This window comes from Grus americana, chromosome 2 (assembly GCF_028858705.1).
Source record: "Grus americana isolate bGruAme1 chromosome 2, bGruAme1.mat, whole genome shotgun sequence".
NCBI classification, from domain to species: domain Eukaryota; kingdom Metazoa; phylum Chordata; class Aves; order Gruiformes; family Gruidae; genus Grus; species Grus americana.
Window position 1 is genome coordinate 115,298,769 of NC_072853.1, and position 22,128 is coordinate 115,320,896.

Below are 22,128 nucleotides of genomic sequence, written 5' to 3' on the forward strand. Positions count from 1 at the left end.
CTTTGTATTGTATGTAGTCATTATGATTTTTTTTTCCCTCCAATAATGTAGAGATTCTTAGTGACCTACAAGTTATTCAGTGTCTGTAGAATGACGTATTTTGAAAACCAACAAATGTAAAGGACAGGAACAGGAGCTTCAGTGTATTTGTCAGCAGCAAGAAGATAGGATGCCTTTGCCATGCGGTTACCAGCAAGTTCACTGCAGTTGGTTTTTTTTCTTGTTTTTTTAGTATTGCATTTATTTCTTTGTTTATTTGACAGGAGTTCAGTACATCGCCGTGACATGTAGATGCATGTTCAGTTGTTTCATCTTTTTTCTGCAGAGCAGTGAACAAGGAAATCACTTAAAACAGCAAAATCACAGAAACCCTTTAATCATAGAATCATAGAATGGTTTGGGTTGGAAGGGACCTCAAAGATCATCTAGTTCCAACAACCCTGCTGCGGGCAGGGACACCCTCCACTAGACCACGTTGCCCAAAGCCCCATCCAACCTGGCCTTGAACACTTCCAGGGATGGGGCCTCCACAACCTCTCTGGGCAACCTGTTCCAGTGCCTCACCACCCTCACAGTAAAGAATTTCTTCCTAACATCTAATCTAAATCGACCTTCCTTCAGCTTAAACCCATTACCCCTTGTCCTGTCACTACACTCCCTCATAAACAGTCCCTCACCAGGTTTCCTGTAGGCCCCTTCAGGTACTGGTAAGCTGCAATTAGATCTCCCCGGAGCCTTCTCTTCTCCAGGCTGAACAATCCCACCTCTCTCAGCCTGTCCTCATAGGAGAGGTGCTCCATCCCTCTGATCAGCTTCGTGGCCCTCCTCTGGACTCTCTCCAACAGCTCCATGTCTCTCCTGTACTGGGGCCCCCAGAGCTGCATACAGTACTCCAGGTGGGGTCTCACAAGAGCCGAGTAGAGGGGCAGAATCACCTCCCTCGACCTGCTGGTCACGCCTCTTTCGATGCAGCCCAGGACACGGTTGGCTTTCTGGGCTGCAAGCGCACACTGCCAGCTCATGTTGAGCTTCTCATCAATCAATACCCCCAAGCCCTTCTCCTCAGGGCTGCTTTCAATCCATTCCTCGCCCAGCCTATAGTTGTGCTTGGGATTACACCGACCCACGTGCAGGACCTTGCACTTGGCCTTGTTGAACTTCATGCGGTTCGCACGGGCCCACCTCTCCAGCCTGTCAAGGTCCCTCTGGATGGCATCCCTTCCCTCCAGCGTGTTGACCACACCACACGGCTTGGTGTCATCGGCAAACTTGCTGAGGGTGCACTCGATCCCACTGTCCCTGTCACCGACAAAGATGTTGAACAGTGCCAGTCCCAGTACCAACCCCTGAGGAACACCACTCGTCACCATTTTCCACTTGGACATTGAGCCGTTGACCACAACTCTTTGAGTGTGACCATCCAGCCAATTCCTTATCCACCGAGTGGTCCATCCATGGAATCCATGTCTCTCCAATTTAGAGACCAGGATGTCGTGCGGGACAGTGTCAAATGCCTTGCACAAGTCCAGGTAGATGATGTCAGTTGCCCTTCCCTTATCCACAGACGCTGTAACCCCGTCACAGGAGGCCACCAAGTTTGTCAGGCACGATTTGCCCCTAGTGAAGCCATGTTGGCTGTCACCAATCACCTCCTTATTTTCCATGTGCCTGAGCATAGTCTCCAGGAGGGTCTGCTCCATAATCTTGCCAGGCACGGAGGTGAGACTGACCAGCCTGTAGTTCCCTGGGTCTTCCTTTTTTCCCCTTCTTAAAAATGGGGGTTATGTTCCCCCTCTTCCAGTCAGTGGGGACTTCGCCAGACTGCCAGGACTTCTCAAATATGATGGCGAGTGGCCTGGCCACTTCATCCATCAGTTGCCTCAAGACCCGCAGATGCAACTCATCAGGTCCCATGGACTTGTGCACCTTCAGGTTCCTTAGATAGTCTGGAACCTGATCTTCTCCTACAGTGGGCGGTTCTGCATTCTCCCAGTCCCTGTCTTCTGTGACCTGGGCAGTGTGGCTCAAGGATTTGCCAGTGAAGACTGAGGCAAAGAAGTCATTGAGTACCTCAGCCTTCTCCATATCCTGGGTAACCAGGTCACCCGTTTCATTCTGGAGGGGACCCACATTTTCCCTTGTCCTCCTTTTATCACTGACATACCTATAGAAACTTTCCTTGTTGTCCTTGACATCCCTGGCCAGACTAATTTCTGTCAGGGCTTTGGCTTTCCTAACCTGCTCCCTGGCTGCTCGGACAGTTTCTCTGTATTCTTCCCAGGCTACCTGCCCTTGCTTCCACCCTCTGTAGGCTTCCTTTTTTTGTTTGACTTTGCCCAGGAGCTCCTTGTTCATCCACGGGGGCCTCTTGGTGGATTTGCTTGACTTCCTCTTTGTTGGGATGCATCACTCCTGAGCTTGGAGGAGGTGACCCTTGAATACTAGCCAGCCGTCTTGGGCCCCTCTTCTTTCTAGGGCTTTGTCCCATGGTGTTCTACCAAGCGGATCCCTGAAGAGGCCAAAGTCTGCTCTGCTGAAGTCCAGGGTAGTGAGCTTGCTGAGTGCTCTCCTCACTGCCCTGAGGATTCTGAATTCCACCATAATAATACCGTAATACTACTTTTAATAAGATTTTTTTTTTTTAACTTGATGTACTTAGCTTCCTAATTCTCCAGCTTCCAGAGACCTCATTTGGAAGCAAAGGAAGTCATATAAAAATAATCCCTTTCCCAGCAGCAAGAAGAGTCTCTCTGACTCTGCTCTGGGTCATGATTTTTTTTTGCTCAATTTCTGCATTGTTAAATACATAACAAGAAGTAGGCTACATTCAAAGCTAGAAAAATCATATGCAGCTGCACTTACCTGTTCTGTCTTGGCTCAGTGCCATCCCAGTTAATGCTCAAGTTTGAACATTTTTGTTGCTGCACTAAAAGATTATCAATGTGTATTTTTTTGTAAGAAAAAAAAAGACTTGGCAATAAGACTGATAAGTATCCTTATGTTTTATAGGGAAGAATACATGAGCTTGAAACAGGCAAATATGTTTCAGATAATAGTTATGTTACATTTATTGTCACTTTATTAGAGATCTATTTTTTGAGTTTTAAACTAATTCCCTCTGATAGTCGCATTTTTGCGAAGAGGATGACTTGGTACAGGAAATGGTCCTAAAGACTTTCTAAAACCCTAGATGATCTCCATAATGTAATTAAACTTGCTCAAGAGAGTAAGTTTTTATAATAAAGAGTCCCTCTTTCTGTTAGACTTAATGCATGTGTTAGACTTTCTGTTAGACTTAATGCAATTGTCTCTTCCATTCTTTTTGTTACTGTGAAGCAAACAAAAAATAATAGCTGGCTTCCAAACAGATTTCACTCATGTTTTGAAAGGCAAACAGTTGTAATGTCCTCTCCTTTGCTTAGGATTTAGCAACTTTTTTGCAGTAGTAGCAAGTGCATGTGTATATGTATGTGCGTATATATATCAAGCCAGTGGTAGCAGCTACTCTAATCTTTCAACTGTGTATTTCCTCCGTGGTGGCTTTTTTCCCTATCTTCATTGCGTTTACCTTGATGGCATCACGCTCCAGCTGTACACCTTGCCTCACAGTGCCTTGTCTTTGCTCCTCGGTACTGGATTGGGAAAGCAGCGTGCCTGCAGGTTGCAGTGGTGCTTCTCTGCTGTCAGTAGCTGCTTCTGACAACCTGTCAGTGGGCTTACAGGAGTTTGGTCAGGCTAAACATGAGGCTGTTGTCAGAATATCCATATTGGCACAGCTGGGGATTCTTCCACAAAGCATCTTGCAATTTGGAAACTAATTTGGATGCAGGCGTAGCTTTATAGATGACTCTTTCTTATTTTTTTAAAATCTCAGAAAATAAGTGTGCCAGTATTTTCAGCAGTAAACCTTTTATAAATAAGCGATGCTGAAAATAAAAAAAAAAAAATAAAAACTCTTGTTAGTGACTTATGAAATGGTCCTTTGTTTTTCATAGATACCGTGTTTTTCCATTTGCCACCGAGATGTGGAGATCGCACCACAGTATATGGCGTCTCTTGCTATAGGCAGATTGAAGCAAAGGTAACTTCCCAAGTTGTGAATTATATTAGTGAAATAACAGGCTTGTTGCAGTAATGACCCTAAAATTCAGTGGCTTGCACCAACAAACTGCATGATCAGTTTACATTAAAAAGCTATGAAAGTGTGCGCAGTAGGTAGCTACAGAACTTGAGAATTATTTCTTTCCCTTATGTCAGTAGGCATATTGTGATCTTTTGAAATGTTCAAGGCAATTAAAAAATACGTTTTGGTTCTTGAGAGCTAATCCAGGCGCTGGCACCAAGTAGCAAAATGAAGCTGACAGTCTTTCCTGTTTCCAGTAAGTAGGCCTCTTGGGTAGAAAAAGCTGAAATTTCTCCAGGATGTGACCATGAAGAATTTTAGAGTATTTCCTGGGATCTAACCATGCAAGTGTAGTGATCATGCTCTTCACCTACTTCCTTTGCCAAAAGTATGCTTGCAGAGTAGAGCAGAATCTTCCCATTCATTGTAGTTCCTTACTGATACCGAACTTTTAGCAGTAAAGTTGAAAAATTGATGACAGCTATGGTGTGCATCAGATCACACTGAGGAAATTATCTACTTGATCTACTAGAATCTGCCCATGTTTTCAAAAGTGGTAGTGGTAATATGATATGCGCACTTACAATTGAGAAGTTACTACAAATTTCTTTTAAAATTACTCCCTTTCCCAGTGAAATGCCAAGAATCTGGAATGTCACGTGGGTTTGAGTTTTAAATGAGTCTTGTATTCAGATAATGTGATTAACATTAAACCACAGCACATAATTTACGTCTTTATTATATTTCAAATTCCTGTTTATGCTATAGGATAAATTTTACAGGTGCAGATTTAAATTCCATTTCTTTTGAACTAAATCCATGTTGATTTTAGTTCACTCACTATCTTTGCAGCCAGACTTCACTGTATTCTGTGATTAGAGTCTTGCTGTATTTAACTATGCAATAGCTTGGCTTCATGGTGCTCTTGATTCAAGTTTATGCTGTTTAATAGCCAATTAAGAAATTAAATAGATGTTTAAAGTGAACTCTTTGGAACAAGTAGAATCTAAACCAATGTGTTTCGTATGACAGCTGTAGCACTCTTTCCATCTGTCCTTTTTGATGTGTGGGCTGCAGTCGGCACACTTGCTGTTTTGTACAATTGAGTTAATCACTTGGTTGTATTTCTGCCGCCAACCTTTCTAGGTCTGCTGTTACGTGCTGGGACCATTTGGTCTGGCTGAGAATGTAGTTGATTCTGCAGATGGCACCTCTTTTATTTTATGGGTGGCTCAAAGAAGATCCTGACATATAAAGCAAACAATTTCTAGGCAAAGACTTTTCAACCTGGTCCATTTTCCCAGATAAAGTTAGAGAAGAATGAGTGGTGGTGTGCCTTCTCTTCTGTTACATTACCCTGAGTTAAAATGCCATTGCCTTTACCAGGGCTATTGCCTTTTTTCCATGCCAGTGTCTTTTAAACAGTTCTCTGCCTATCATCACAGCGGTATTTGGATCTTTGCTGTGCACAGTGGGATGAAAACACAATTCTGACATATCAGTGTTAGGACCATTTTTACTAGGTAAGGGCATGCTGTTACATGGTTTGGATATTCCACCGTTAAAGGCAGTCAGTTTTAGTATTTTGTTTAAATAGGGGGTGGTATGTGGCAAACAGACCCGTGAAAGAATTATTTTTGAAAATGTATGTGGGTAAAAATACTGTAATACTTCTATTTCTTAGGCATTAAAAGTACGGCAAGCAGATATCACCCGAGAAACAGTACAGAAAAGTGTCTGTGTTCTCAGTCAGCTGGTAAGAATGTTTAACTCCCAAAACACTTCAAAATAACATACTAAAAATTACTTGGTTTCCATATTCTTGTTTGGAACTTTTGGCTCCAAACATCTGTCTTGAAATCATTGCAGAGGGTAACAAAATGCTGAAGTAAAATTGAATCAAAAGTTTATGGCATTTGAGTGAGCAACCTTGAATTGGTATCTCCTTGTAAGAATAATCGTAAAAGTGTCTGCCTTTTGTCAGGGACCAGGATATCTATTTGCACTTTTGATTATTCTTAAGTGCTACTAACTTTTTATTTCATGTAGTAGGATTGAGGAGTTTGGCCGTTATAGTAACTGGAGAGAGTGGCTATTGACAGTTATGAAAGAGGTTTGAAGATCGTCACGCATACAGCATACTCTTGTTTTGAAGGAGTATCTTTTATTTCTACCTATTTAGCAAAAGCTACTGGTCATCAGACAGGGAACAGAAATTCTGTGCTTAAAGCTGAAGAAAGAACTATTATGGGAGCTGCATGAGCAGTGTTAAAGCAGGAAAATACTTTTCCAGAAAGATGTTCAATGATTGTATGGTATGTGCAATTGGAAAGAAAAGAGAATTATCATCATTTAAAATGAGCACAGGAGAAAGATGCTGCAAGTTAGCAGCTAAGGAGTGCCACTCCATGAACTCTATGTGTAATAATATGTCTATATTGCAAGATAAGAGTGGGAGAAGATTAAAGTTCAAAATGAGTGACTAAGTTTTCTTCACTTGCTTTTGTGTTTGTTTTTCTTTCAAGCCTTTGTATGGGTTACTTCAGGCAAAGCTGCAACTCATTACACATGCGTATTTTGAAGAAAAAGACTTCTCGCAAATTTCAATTCTAAAGGTAACTTAAGGAATAGTCACACAGAACAAAGCTTTCAGTGTATGGCTGTGAACTTTAGTGGTTTTAATTAGTGCTCAAATATTCTGTTTGCACGGGTCATTAAGTTATTCAGCTCTTGTAATAACTTAACGTGAACTAAATGAACTACCCTAATCTGACAGAGGGTCAACTTTCTGATTTGTAATGAAATACAATATTGTCAGCATGTACTTCCATTGACTCCATTGGTAAAATTTTACTTTCTTTCGGGAATAAGACATTGAAATCCTTGAATAAGTGAATTCTGTTTATTCTGGATTTTGTGTGACCACGTGCCATTAACGGCTTCTGCCTATTTTGCCTTTGTTCTAACTTTTACAGGAACTTTATGATCATATGAATAGTTCCTTGGGCAGTACTTTGCTAGAAGGGTCACAAGTTTATCTTGGTAAGTGACTTTTTTGTACAAGCAGCAGAGATAACGTTATGCTAATCAACACATTCCCTTCCTGAGCTAATTTGTTATGTGTGTTAACAGATTAAGCACGAGAGGTCTGTGTGCCTACACAGTATTCTGTTATGCATTTCTTTATTAATGGATTTAAATAAATGTCAAATAAATGTGGTGTTGCTTTCATAATAGGAGTTAGTTGTAGGTTGAAAGCCATGTTACCTCTTGACCTAACTGTCTGGCAAGCAACTGCTTGGCTGCTTTTGGGAAACAGTACCTTCTTAATTTTTTGATGGAACTATCTGATGATGTGCGGTGCTCAAGCTCTCATCCACCTGTTATTTGGGTTATCTGATTTGATTCTGACTTTTCCCTGTGTTTTCTGAATGCACAGTGCAGTATTCAGTGTTTCCATAATACTATGTGGCAGCCAACAGCAGTAACTCAGAGTGTGACTATTCATGTTATTATTGTCTCCTTTCTAGATTTAACTCTTGCTCCTGCTCAAAAGAAAGAATTTGATATGAGTTCTGCTATTGAAATAATCAGGTTCACATAGAATACATAACGGGTGTCCCCCTCCCCCTGAAAAACAGTGACAAGAAATAAGTTAGTATCTCTACTAGCTATTAAACTGTAATAATTGCTCTCTTTTTGGTATCTCAGGTCTGTCTCCTCGGGATCTTGTTCTTCACTTCAGACACAAGGTAGGTATTCTCTGCTAGATATGTAAAGTACAGCACTTATTTTGTGGAGTAAAATGCTTTGTGAGGAATTGAAAAATAAACATGTCTAGACATACCTGAGCTAGGAGTAAGAAGACTGTTTCCTAAGTACTTCTTGTTACAACCTCCTGATTTCCCTTCCCCTTCTGCCTACATAACTTCAGTGGAAGTAAGTTCCAGACAGAGAAGTTTTGTTTGTCTGCTGGATTCCCTGGAGTTTTCTAGGTTTGTGTGACATTTCTTTAGTCCTGTCCTAAAGTGCAAGTGGTATCTCAGTTATGGTCTTGTTTCTGTTTCCTGCTTCTCATCTACCCCAGATGAATGGGGTAGAAGAATATTGCTAAAGTCCGTGCAGACACACCTTGGAGCATTTTTCCCTGTATCTTGTAGTTATTGCAGCTTCTGCCATCATAGAACCTGAGGGGACTTGCACCTCTTTTTCCTAATGATTATTGAAATTGAGTGTGTATCCGATAGCTAAGGTACAAATAGCATTTAGAATCTTTTACTAACCAAGAGGCACCAAGGAAACAAATTCAAGAATCTGGATTTTGTGGTATATTTGCGCATGTTCAGTAGATTTTTGGGGTGGAACTCATTTTTATTCAACTTCAAATGTCTGCCAGTCATGCCCCAGAAGCATCTGTCTCTGAGTGTAGAGAGTCTGAACAGCCACTTCTGATCTGGATGCCTCATCTGTAGATGCCTAAAATTAGGTGAGGTGAATGCTGTTCTTGGTATTTTGCTGAATTCTTTTCTGTGTTTCTGTGGAGGAGCTGTTTTATGTTTATGCAGTTACTGGTGGGTTTTTTTTTAAATTCCGGAATTGTATAACATGTTCTTTCTTATAAATAAGCTTTATATGATTCAAATTACACAGTTACTGTTGGTGCAGGTTTTTCTCTGTGCATCTGAAATGCTATTTTAAAGAGTGCTCAGGTGGAGAAAGGGTGTTGAAACAGTTATGCAGTGATTAGTATGAAAACTTGAATAAGAGATTATGCTTGCACAGTGTTTTTGATAAATGGCACTGATTCACTCACCATGTTTTTCTTTTTTGTGTTTTTCAGGTCTTGATCCTTTTCAAATTGATTCTTCTAGAGAAAAAGGTAATGTTTTGTAGTCTGAGGCAGGTAACTGAGATAGAAATGCAATTGTTAATTTTTTCCTATGAAGTTATGTAGAATATACTAGTGAAAAACAAATTAAAATAAGGTAAAATAGAAGTATATGAAATCATATAAAAAACTTTGCATCCAGATTTAAATTGAGAAATTATGCTCGAAGTAACTACTGTGTGTTGATGCATAAATTTGACTCCACTTCTGTTCTATCCACACTCCACCTTACTAATAGCTGTCCCAGCTAGAGTAAGTAAAATGTGAGTGGAGCAACTTAACATGTTATAAAAGGTAGGAAAGGACACACATAATGCAAATAAGTACCTGTGTGAAGGAACTGATAGGAAATGCTGGTACCTAAAAGGGAGCATACAGCTTTACAGAATTCACTAAGTAGAACTTCTGGTTTGGGTTTTAAATAGGCATACCAAAGGAAATGAGTGCTACAAGCATCCTTCAAACCCGAATTGCATGGACACCTGCAGGAGACTGTGTAAAGGGCTGTTAAGTCAGACTGAACTCTGGTTCTAATTTGCTAAAAACTGTTGCATTATAGGCTCAGTGTTTTCTTTGGGCTATCTTACTGCCTCAGAAGCTATGCTATCCTAGCAGTTTAAGTGGGATATGCAAAATGTACAAGCAGATGTGAAATAGTATGTGTATTTGTTTTCTTCTTCTGTATATATATAAATAACCTAGAACAGGAACTTTCAGTGAAATGACTATGTATCAGCTCCCACACACATTCATGCAGGGGTTTATTTTTGTTTTGCTTTTTTAATTTTTTGTTTAAAGTTTTATTTCAGTTTCCCAAATTTCACTTTTTCTTCAGTGAACCTGCTGTGTTAAAACCCAGCTTCATCAGAGTGCTGAGGAGGAACATTAGAATTTCCTGTTAGCTGCAACTGGAAAGTCAGTAGGACTTAATCTGTAAGATAGCAAAACAGTTGTGGTTTTGATATATCCAAGGCCTAGGTGTCTTTTGTGAGGCAGTAAATAGAAGAGGCAGAAAAAATGGAAGTAGCGCTTCTCCAAAGCTTTTGCACTTGTCATTTAATTCTGTAAATTAGATACACCTTGGCTGTTCTAAGTATTGATGAGAAGAAATCAGTTGCTGCATTAAAGAACCATATGCTAAAGACTGCTATATTAAAGGCTATGCAAAAGGTATACTTGAGAAAATATGATTGTAACATAGGAGTATACACGTGGGAATGTATGTAATCAACTCAATATTCAAGTTTTTTCCCCAAAATAATACGTTGTGAAAGTCTACAGTGATTTTTTTTTTTAACCATTAGTGGAAAATACATTTTTCAGTTAAGATTTTGTAAAGTATCTCTATTAATCTGTTTAAAAACTTATTATAGCATTTCATCAGGTCAGTTCAGCATTTGGACATATATAAACAAAATACTTTACTGAGCTACAGTTCTTCTCTGAAGCTGCTCAAACCGCAAGACATAAATGCACAGGAAGAGGGGTTAGGGAGGGTTTCCCAAGCATGTTCGTATGACTCAAACATACTAAATTGTTTCGAAAGTAACTGGATGCTTATTGAATAAACCTGCAGATTGCTTTAGTTTTGTTTTTCCCTAAGCTCAAACAGGAAGACAACACTTGCAATTTCAAAAGGAAGAGTATTGGTTTTCTAGCACTGCCTGTTTTCTGGCAAATGTTAAGGTTCCAGAATAACTATGGGAATCTCTATGTTCAAAGACCTTAAATATAATATGCAAGAAGTCACTAGTAATGCCAATTTTCTTTGAGCTGAAAAGTGCCTGAATGCCACAGACTGATTTCCTTTAATCCTTAGAAATTTGGTTGATGCCTTTCCACAGGCTAAAGGATTTTATTTTTTTTTGCCTCTCAGCTTGTTATTGGGGTTGAAGACAACTTCCAGATGGTGATCATTTGACTTTCTGCTGACAGGACCACCCAGTTTGCTGATGTAAATGTTGTAGGCCATGTAACGGGGTTGGGAGGGGTAAGGAAGTGTGCACCCATACAGATGGACAGATGGCAGAGGGACTTGATAGAACAAATATAGAAAAGTACTCAGCTTAAGTAAGCAGTATACCCAAACAAAAACCTAGACTGGAATAGATTTCTTGAAAACAAAATGGTACTTTATAGACTTAATTGTTTCTGTAGGCTTAAAAATAAGTTTGGCTAGGAATACATGGTATCTGAGAATCTAAACCTATAGAGGTATTGTTGGGTTTCTGTTCCTTGCTATTATATCAGGCATCTTTCGTACATGCATGTTATAGAGCAGCATTTTAAAAGGTTAGATGTTTTTATTCCAGTTGAGTCAGTAGCAGCTCTTTCCTCAGATGAGCTGCTTTTTCTTCTCATGCTTTTTCTGTGGCTGTTGCAATTTGAATTCACCTATCTTGAACGTAGAAAAAAGAAAAATTGTACAAGATAATATACAGTCTATTTTTAGCTGAGGTACCATTAAACATCGTTTGGTATGTGTTAGGACTGCATAGGTCTTTCTCTTGGTTCCATCAATTCACTGGCTTGTAAACTTGCAAATACTAGTAGAACAAGAGTTATTACTCATCAGTCACTTCGAAAGTGTCTTCCTAGCTTACAGCAGAAGTCTTTTATTAAGTCAAAGTCCACAAACTTGCACTTTTAATTTCATGATATACCTATTAAACTGGCTTGAAAAGTCATCAAGTTGGATCATTCTGTATTCCTTTGCATTTTTTATTCCTTGTAATGATCATATATTTTTTTACTAGGTATTGTGCTGCTTGAGTATGTAAAAATGGCATTGTTAAACAAGTTGACTTTCGTGGGGGTTTTTTGGGGGGGAGTTTGTGAGGTTTCTTGTTGTTTTGTTTTGGGTTGGTGTTGGTTGGTTGGTTGTTTTTTCTCCTCCCCCTGCCAAAGGCCTGTCTTGGAGGAACTCCAGTAGTAATATTCAGTCTGCCTTGTGTTTCTTCTTTCATTGCTAGCCTTTGATGCTCCCCTTTTGAATTCCTAACTAATTTACTAATCCCAGTGTCTCTAATTTAATTAAGGAGGTTCTGTTTCCCCATGTTATGCCTTAAGTGTTTTACCAAAGTTAGTATCAGTCATGTCTTCTGTTTCCAAAAAATCTTTTTTAATCATAGGAAGATACTTGTAATAAATGTATGCAGATAAATCAAAACAGGATAAATGCAGCATATCTTTAATATATTTTCTTAGAAGAGATGTTTTCGCATAGGTTTTTGTCCAAATTCTGGAATGGAGATTATTTGGCCTCTTTGATTTATAACAGAAATTTTGATGTACTACAAATGAACAAGAATTTATGTGGCGTGCCAGGAACAATTTTTTTCTGTCAGTCATTCAGTAACTGGATCAATTTGGGGGAAAAAAATCTGAATGACTGACAGAAAAATCTGAATGATTGACAAGTATGTATTACACACATGTGTATATTTATATAACATATATTACAAATATTATAAAATACAAGGATGCAATAGACATACTTAAATATTTACTTTGAACTGCTGTAAGAGCTTTTGTTGGTAAGCAGACTTTCTAAAATAACATCAAAAGCAATGCCTTGAATAGTTTGCATCTGTTCTGTCTATCTTTGTTATGCTTAAGTGTAATCATGTTTTTCTCATTCTTTCCTCCCTAATTCCCCTTTCCTCTCTTGCATGCTCTCATCCCCCCACTCCCCTCCCTTCTGCCACCAGGTGCTGTTTTATATTTCTCCAGTAAATAGATTGGTGGGAGCTCTGATGACTGTCCTGTCACTCTTTCCTGGTAAGAAGAGAAGTTTGGACTACTTTTTATATGCTATCTAATGATAACTGAGATTGGCTGTACTGTTTCATTTGGAAAACAACTTATGTGACAATAGACTTATGTTTCGTTGCCTGAAAAACAAGTGACTTCTATGCATGTCCATGGACTATGTGCACATCTCCTAATACTTACTACTTGGACTCTATGGGTTATTTCTTGTGCGTAATTGGAGCCACTGGATTTTCTGTGTTGCCTGTGGGTAACATAGATGGGACCCTGCATAAGTCGCACGTTCCTGTCAAGTTCCTTAAAAAAGAAAACCACAAACCTCTCTCTCCCTTCTGCATGCACTCTTCAAAAAAAAAAAAACCCAACAAAAAACCCACAGAAAACTAACCTTGCTAATTCTGCGCTTCTAACTAGTCTTCTCAAAGCAAAAGTTGGGGCAGATTCTTTAAGAAAGACAGTGTGATTTTTGGGGTTTTGCTTTGTTATGTTTTTTAATGCACACCTCCCACCCCCCAAAGTAGTGTTTTGAAATATGTGATTTCCACTATGCACACAAGAGCATCTAAATTTTCTTTAACAAAAGTCACTTAAATTTCTATTGAGATGGTGATACTCATGCGTGCTGTCACTTTCCAGGTATGATTGAACATGGTCTTACTGACTGCTCACAGTATAAACCAAGAAAGAGCATATCAGAGGATGCTGGCTTGCAGGAAAATACATCACGGTTAGATGACTATGTTTCTGTGTCTGCTGCTGACATTTCAAATACAAACTTAGAAATGGGAAAGGGAGGCAGGAAAATGACAGGAAACCATTCACTGGAAGGTCAAAAAGCAAATGTGCCTTTCTCCCAGTCAGAGAAGACTTGCAATGGAGCTCAGTCCTCCAATGGTACTGTGCAGCGCTTGAAAGTTCCTTCCCGCAGTTCTCCAGCATCCTCTGAAAGTGACTGGGAGACCTTAGATCCTAGCGTTTTGGAGGAGTCAAATTTGAAAGAAGGAGAACGTGAAAATACAGCATCAGAACAGGCTGAAAATCTTCCGAGCGAAGGCATGAGCTCAGAAAGCCTTCCCATCACTGTGCAGCCCCAAGCAAATACAGGACACGCAGTGCTTGTTCCAGGACTGATATCTGGGTTGGAAGAGGACCAGTATGGTATGCCGTTGGCTATTTTTACAAAGGTAAACATGTTGTTCGTGATACCTGGTAATTCACAAAGACTTCTGTTTTTCAGAAGTGGCTAATAATTTTGGTTACCCAACTCCAAGTGGACAGTAGGGTGCTACAAAACCTGTAAGTACAGTCTCTGGCAAGTGACTGTATTCCTAGGCAGGTGGAAAGCGTGAGTGCATGTTTGAGAGGGAGGTGTGTGTGCACACATGCATTCCACTTTTCTGTCATATGTATACTTATATACTATATTCAGTTCTACATGATGGTAACCTGCAACCCCACTGTTCTTCATAAATGGCATGTATCAGTAACTACTGTTTTCTTTTACTCTGAAGAATTGTTGATCTAACCTATATAGGACAAGATCAGAGTACTTAAGAAGTGTTTAAATACCTTAATCTAAACTGAGCTTATCTTGGCTGACACCTAAGCCTATGTTTTCCTCTTTTAATTTTTGTGTATATATGTATTTATAAATATGTGTATATATATATGCACAAAATGTGTATATAAATGCATGTGTATATATAGACACACAAATACATATATGTATATATAAAAAATTTCACCCTTCTTTATATGATAACTCTTCCTGGTTGTCTGTAGCTCTTTCCCTGTGAATAGTGTTGAGCTGCTGAATTTTAAGCTTGAGCTGATGCCTAACTGAACTGCAGGTATTCCAGAGTCTCTTTAAGGACTCCAATGGGCATTGTTGTCAGATAACAAGCAATACATTTACTAGGGCTGGTTTCCCATAAAAACCAGGGAAAATGCATCCCTTTTAAAGATACTTTTGTCAGTAAAAAAAGTGATATACTTTTTTGTTCTGTTTTTAATGTAGTAACTTTTTAGGTGAACATTTGCCCAGAAAGTAGAAGATTCAGATTTATTTCCTCAAGCTGATGAGGTTCAAAGTGATGTTTCTTCCTTTGGAGGTGCTTATTTGCATTTCCTTGCACAACATTGTATTTGATGATAGTGTTTGAGCTTCTCACAATAACTTTCCTTGGAAATGGTACACGATGTGGGCCCAAGTGAGCAGCTCAAATATCGTTGCCCTGTATTCCCTCACGTCACTGTTAGAGATGCTTTTTCAACAAAAATCTGCAGGCTGGTGTTTGTCCTTACGGTCTGTCTAATGAAAAGAATAACCAGTAAATTCTATTTAGTTCTGTTTAAAACACTAGATTGTAATCAAGAAGAAAATAATTGATAAGGGGGCCTACGAGTGCAAACCCTGTTTGCTATTAAGCTCATAAAATGGAAAAGTAAACAACTTCAGGGAAGCTGACAGTTTCTACATGTTTACCTTCTGTTCCACAAAGGCACTTTCCATTTGAGTTCATCTAATGTAATTAAAGTAAAAAAGGCTTTACATCTCTAAATTATCAGAAAAACATGATTCAAAGTTATAGTTTAACCACTTACTGGAAAGTTTAAATCTCTTCTAGAGCTCTCATCTCAGGGTTGTTTTATGCCATGCCATGGAAAGACTAATAAATCTGACAAATTTGAGTGGGAGGAGATTTTGCTAGATGGCATAATACATTATCCAAGTACACCTGACCATAAGGAAAAATAGGTTGTGATACTTTTTTCTTTAGTACCAGTTCTGTAAAGATCTAATACTCATTTCGTTTGCACTCTTTTTAAAAGAATGGAACGTGTTCACGGAAATAAAAGTTGTTATACTTAGAGATAAATGTGAATTTGGGAACTGACATTTGATACTTTAAATAATGAAAAATTTCCAAGACTTTGCTACTTGAATATACAGTAATTAAACCTTCCTTTGCCAGCTTCTTAAGCCATATATTTTGAAAATATTCCATTTTAGGTTGGTGATTTCTCTCAAAGCATCATTGTTCCTTTGACACAGGCTGTTTGTTTTCAGCTGATAAGTGCTTGTCATCTGGAAAGCCATCCCTGTGTCTAATATAACAAAAGGGAATAGTTGTGCTCCTTTCTTGCATATGTTTCTAATTACCATGTACTCTGTGATAAAGCGCATGTGCTCTTTGTTTCTGTCCAGTATGCTGTTAGCCCTTCTGGGTTTCTACTAGTGAATAAATTGTATTGTGCTTTATGCAGTTGAACAGCTGGAATCAGACTTCAGGGGTATGTTGATTATTTAAAAAGAAAATTATGATAGCTACAAGCTGCTTTTCAATGATCTCTCAATGACTTACCTCAAAACCTTTTTTCAAAATGTTGTGGTGTTTTGTTTTGGTTTTTTTTTTAATTTTTATTTTTTAATTGGAATATAGGATATTAGATGAACTTACAGGTGTGGAGTGGCCAAAAAGCACAGTATATTGCTTTCTATCCTGCCGTTTCTTAAAGCAGGCATGCATATGCTTATCAAAAATGGATTGCTATCTCTAGAGCCTGGAAATCTCCACCTACAAAACGTGGATAGCGCTGTGTAGCTTTTCTGCATTATGTGCCTCAGGACTACCAGAAGACATCATGATATGCAAGTGGAAAGATGAATCTTTATCTCCATTGACTGCTTGTCTCTGAACGGACCTAAGACCTCACTCTTGTTTCCTACTGCTTATTCTGTTGCTTTATAAATGCATTTCATTCCTGTCCTTTGTGTTGTATTTCATTTTCAGTCCTTAGACTGAAAGGCAACACAACCTTTTGAAAAATTTAATTCATGTGGAATCTGGTTGTTTTGCTTTGCAGATGTAATTGTAACAAAACAATAATCATGGATGAAATTGTAATAAGCAAGGTTTGTTCTGAGTGGAATGTGCTGGCTTTTATTAGGAAAAACTCTTAACTTAAACTATTTTTTTCCTTGGCCTTATGTTAATCCTCTAAATATCCCTGTTACTTTAGGGGTACCTTTGTTTGCCATACATGGCACTGCAGCAGCATCATCTCCTGTCGGATGTAACAGTCCGCGGCTTTGTTGCGGGAGCCACCAATATCCTGTTCCGTCAGCAGAAACATCTGAGTGATGCAGTTGTGGAAGTATGAATCTTTGCATTTGAATTTCTTGAACTAGAGAGGAGTAGAGGGGGAAACAGAGGTTGCATTTTAAATATAGCTATGAAGTTTCATGTTCATGCCCCAATTTTGAATTATTTCTGTATGAAATAAATTCTTAAATGCAGAAGCTTATTAAATTTGTATCATTTGTTAGGATAGAATTAGATAAGCTGTGCAAAACTAATACATGTTTTTCTATATTTTCTTATATCCAATGTTTGAATTTGCAGGGCACTTCTTAAATTTTTATTTTGCTGCTGGTGTAATTATTTCATGTCACGGGCTTTTTTCGTGACTTTGTAATAAGGTCTTCAAAAATAAGTGCTTGCAGCTGAGAAACAGATACAGTCAGATAATAAACCACATTGCTATTGACTTCCTTCTGATTTAATCCAGAGGTTAAAAAAATACTATCTAAGAAAACACTGTCAGTTCTGGCAAATAGATACAACTATGTAATAGTTATTTGGTAACCTAAGATAGCGACATATAGGTAATCAACTTAATAAATTGAAGTGATAAGCAAAGAGCCTCTAGGACAATACATGTGAGCACCAAACTTCCCCTGCCAAATCCTGTCAAATAAGCAGATTTTTCTGTGTACCAGGAAGATGATCGGATTCCGATTATATCAGAGCAAGCAGTATCAGACTTTCTGAGAACAATTCGCTCATTCTTTGGCCATTTGTTTCTCCTTGATATTTTGGGGGACTGTGGGTTTTGATTTAGGTAGTGATATATAGTGGTATATATACGCTCTTCTATTTAGATAAATGTTTACCCTTGAAATTGTTTCAAACAGGTAGAAGATGCTCATGTACAAATCCACGATCCGGAACTCCGTAAGATCCTGAACCCAACAACTGCTGACCTAAGATTTGCAGATTACTTGGTGAAGCATGTAACTGAGAACAGAGATGACGTTTTCCTTGATGGCACTGGATGGGAAGGAGGAGATGAGTGGATCAGGGCTCAGTTCAGTGCTTATCTTCATGCACTGCTTGCTGCTGTGCTGCAACCAGGTAGAGCAGATACCTTGTCTAGGGACTGAGATGAGGGTGGGTGTAATAAGCATTTGCTCTGTTGCATTAAGCACGTGGCCTATCATTGGATCTCCCTCTGCCTAACGTTTCATTTTAGGCTCCTTTTTCAGTTGTCCTTGGCTAGCTGTCTTATTCCTTGACAAACTTAGTGCTAATTCTTACTTCACAGCCTTACAGACACTTTGACTGTCTCTTTCACCTTGATTTAATTAAGTTTTCCTCATAAGTAAAAATACCTGAAACCCCATACACGATGAGACTTTTACGAACTTGAGTGTCTCACAGACTCTAATGCAACCTGAAGTTAATTTTGGGGAACTAATTGGATTCAAGGAGACGTTAAGTTAAGTACCTGTTTTCAGAAAGTTTTACTAGGCTGTTCCATCTCTTTCCCTTCTTACCGTGATCTTAAGTAGGGATTCACATAAGTGAGAAGTGTCATCTAGAGGCTTCATAAGATTGTGTTCTGAGGCTCAACGTTTTTTGTCTTGAGAGGGAATTCTCTATGTTCCAACATTTTCTGCATGACTATAACTGAAAGAATCAGTGTTTTATTTGTGGAAAAAGTTTAGTTTGCCCAGCACTGACCCTGTTAACTTCATTCTCGTCATGGTTATTTTCTATTCACATCAATTAAGTGATTCAGATCTTGTTCTGTGGTACTTGTGAGAAAACATGGGATTGAGAACTTGATTTTAAAGTCTGGAAGACTTTAAATGTCTGATAACATTAATGTTTTAAGATGATTACTTGGTTGATACGAAATGTCAGGGTTTTCTGGAAATTTCACTGGCTGGCTTTAAAGTGATTTCCTATACTCTTCAGTGGTTTAAAGGGGATGTTGTTATGTTAAGTTTATTCCACAGTAGTTCATACTGCAGTTTTGGAGTGGATTTGGGGTATACTAAATTGGAATGAGTAATAACATGGTACAGCAAAGCCCAGTGTATCTGACCAAGACCAATGCAAATGATGTTTTTGTTCTCAGTTGTTATATGTGGCCATTCTCCCCTCTTTCCTGTCTTGCCCAGAGAGTAAGTCAAGAGGCCTATGCTTGGATGACTTTTTTTTTTTATTCCACTTGAGCTCTTTACTTAGCACTTTATAAAGCTTTTTTTAAGCTTTTTTTCCTTTTCTCTCTTGCCTTGGCATTGTATATTTGGGACACTTTAAAATGAACATGATGAAACATTTTTGAAGTGCCTAGTTCTTAGTACTAGAGTTTTAATTGTCTTTGATTTGATAAGAGTCTGAAAAATTTTAGTTTTTCTTTACAAGGAAAAAGAGTAATTTGTTGTATTACATCTCTAATGAATTGCTGCAAATTCTCATCTTTATTTTAATTTATCAGACAATGAAAAGACTTTGTCAGACTTTGGAACAGCATTTGTAGCAGCCTGGAAAAATACCCACAACTACAGAGTTTGGAATAGCAACAAGCATCCAGCTCTTGCAGAGGTAAATTCTAGGTAAGGAAACTTTTTTTTTTTTGGTAGCATTTAACATGGAGAGCTCCTAGTATGTGTAGTCAGGCACACCATTCTGTAGAATTGCAGCGTTCCCCTTGTTCCTACTATAAAGCCCTGAGGGTGAAACGTTGGGGCCCTATTCTGTAAGTACAGAAACTGAGTATTTCTGTTCTTCAATACTTGAATTTTGGGCTATAGTTTTATGAAGAAAAATATATCCCGAGTCAGGATAAGTGAAATTTGTTCAAGTTGATTGCTGGCTGTCCCCAGCTATATAGAAGGTTTGTCATTCTTCAGGAATTGCCCTCAGGTGGTTCTGCTTTTTATTAATTGCTTCCAGGTGAACAGGGAATAGTTGTGTCCAGGGTTGTCATTGGTGGGAATGGAGAGGAGCTGGCTGGTTTATGTTGAATCTTCTATACTTTGGATTGGTTTATGCGTATTTTCACTCAAAGATTAGATGATGCCAGGCGTGGTAACACTGTTGGCTGTGCATGTATTTTGTTTAATGTGGGTTATTACTGTACTGCAGGGAGTTTCGTTTGCTTTTGCTTTGTCAGCTGCTGTAGTGTGAAGGTTTTTCTTTAGACCTACAAAGCTCTTTTGGTCTAATAAAGGATCTTTTTTTTTTCTTTTTTTATTTGCTCTGTGTTGCTAGGAGGAGGTACCTGTACCTTAGTGTGAAAAGTTTGTTAAGATCTGGTCTGTAAATAGAAGTTACCTCACAAGTAGTTCATAAGAAATCTGAGGTTGAATAGTCACTGGGACCTAGCCTTCTGTAAAGTGACGTAGTAGTATATCTACAAAAGATTTATGTTCTTTGTAAGCCACAGACTTATAATAATAATTGTATGATATGGATTCATCATGAAAAAATAAATAATGTTTTCTTGGGTTTTTCTTCCTCTTCTAGCCACCCATTCCAGGGACAGTACTCTGTATCAGATGTTAAATTAAGATTGTCACAGTAAGTATATAGTACTTCGATTTGTATTTTTTTTAAAGTGTGGTCAAATACTAATACCTGTATAACTGTTGCTATGATGAGCTAAATAAAATAATGATTTAAATTGGCCATGTACATGAAACTATTCTCAATGTTCTCTTGCAAAACATCACCGCATCTAAAGATGGAACATTTGCCTGAAATAGGGAAAAACAGTGCTAATGCACTATTTTGTGTTGGACTTTACATAATAGAGCCCTGATTTTTTTGCATTGCAATTATAAGGCTTTTGTATATTTATTTTTAAATTTAAACTAAAGCTGTTAAAACTTTCATCCGTGTTTTTCTGTATGTTGACTTTAAGTCTCATTATTAGGAGAAAACAGCTTTTTTTTTTTTTTTTAAATTGGCTGGTTTTTAATACAGCATTCTTCTAAAACTCTTGAAGTTCACTGTATAGGTACTGAGACATGCCTCTTTCATTTCTAAAGGCCATTAATCATTGCTGAAATTCACAAACAAAGCCTACTTACTGCCCATGCCAGCTACTGGGGGGGAATCCCTGAGGGAGAGTTACTTTTCCTGTAGCTAAATTCTGATTGATTCTAAAGTTCTTTGCTACTGTTGTTACTGTGATGCCACTGAGCTCGTTACAGCCCTGACTCAGCAAAGCCCCCCAACTTTGCACTGGTTGCCATAAAGCAAACCAAACCTAACAGGATCTAATACGTAAGCGTGGAGATTCATTTGAATAGGCAGTTTGTTGAATTTGTGCTTTTTCTTTTAAATTAGCTGGTTTTTAATACAGCATTCTTCTAAAACTCTTGAAGCTCACTGTATATGTACTGAGACGTGGTTCAGTTTCTTCAATTTAGAAGTTTAAAATGAGTTTTACATAATCTCTTACTGCACCACACTCAACTGAACTTAAAGTTGGTCTCAGCTCTTAATGAGTAGTATTCAAGTCTAAAACTCAGTGGTGCTTGTTTTTCCTATAGCTGGTTTAGCTCTAACTGAAGGCAGAATTCAGTCTGAGAGTTGCAGTTAACTATTTATTCTTGTTTATGCACCAAGCAAAATAGATTGTTTTCTCAGCTATGTTGACCATAAAACATCAGAGACCGGTTCTTTAAGATGCTGTAAATCAGCAATGCTTACATGCTGCTGATTCTGCACCTGGCTTGACTGTAAACAGTTATTTTCTGTACACTGTGAGTAGACCTAAACCACATGCTGACATAGAACAACAGCTTGAGGAATAAAAAGGTTCAGACTTCAGCCTGCTGAATCTTTTTGTTGCTTTTGCTGACCAATGACAGATTAAATTTCCGTGATGGCGATTGAGAATGCAAATGAACCAAGATTTATCTCAAGGTAATTGCCTTCAATAAGGTGCATGCTGATAGCAGCTCTTATTATTAATGGATGGTCTTTGTAGAAAGGCTTAATTTGAAAGATGTGTGTCTGTAATCTTTTACTTGCCCTATTTTTGTGTTTGAAAGGGGACATATTAACTCTGCTGAGTAGCCTGAAATCAGTGTAAAAGGACCAGTAGCTCTTAGTGTGTATCTAATAATAAATATTTTTACATCAGTGCCTTTATTCTCCAGACGTGACTTGCTATCAGATACTCATCAAAATTACTTGCTTTTTGCAAACTGAGCCTAAACTTGTTCTTGGTGTACTCCTTTCTGCTTTTTGCATCCACACTG

The 22,128-nt window shown here is 38.4% G+C and overlaps 1 protein-coding gene across 4 annotated transcripts in view; it reads left to right on the top strand.

The window, feature by feature from the left end:
• AVL9 (AVL9 cell migration associated) overlaps window positions 1–22,128 on the top strand; it is a 43,305-nt gene that overhangs the window by 15,705 nt on the left and 5,472 nt on the right. For 2 of the 4 annotated variants that reach the window (XR_008575600.1, XM_054813999.1), the window contains exons 3-14: window positions 3,996–4,081; window positions 5,808–5,879; window positions 6,649–6,738; window positions 7,099–7,165; window positions 7,835–7,875; window positions 8,964–9,002; window positions 12,722–12,791; window positions 13,419–13,966; window positions 16,806–16,940; window positions 17,761–17,980; window positions 19,353–19,470; window positions 20,384–20,437. Coding sequence is in view for 3 of the 4 variants with exons in the window: in XM_054813999.1 (XP_054669974.1) it covers window positions 3,996–4,081; window positions 5,808–5,879; window positions 6,649–6,738; window positions 7,099–7,165; window positions 7,835–7,875; window positions 8,964–9,002; window positions 12,722–12,791; window positions 13,419–13,966; window positions 16,806–16,940; window positions 17,761–17,980; window positions 19,353–19,470; window positions 20,384–20,437 (1,540 nt within the window). In the remaining variant the exon portion in view is untranslated. The remainder of the gene's footprint in view (window positions 1–3,995; window positions 4,082–5,807; window positions 5,880–6,648; window positions 6,739–7,098; window positions 7,166–7,834; window positions 7,876–8,963; window positions 9,003–12,721; window positions 12,792–13,418; window positions 13,967–16,805; window positions 16,941–17,760; window positions 17,981–19,352; window positions 19,471–20,383; window positions 20,438–22,128) is intronic. The other 2 variants (XM_054814000.1, XM_054814001.1) reach the window with 2 other exon arrangements.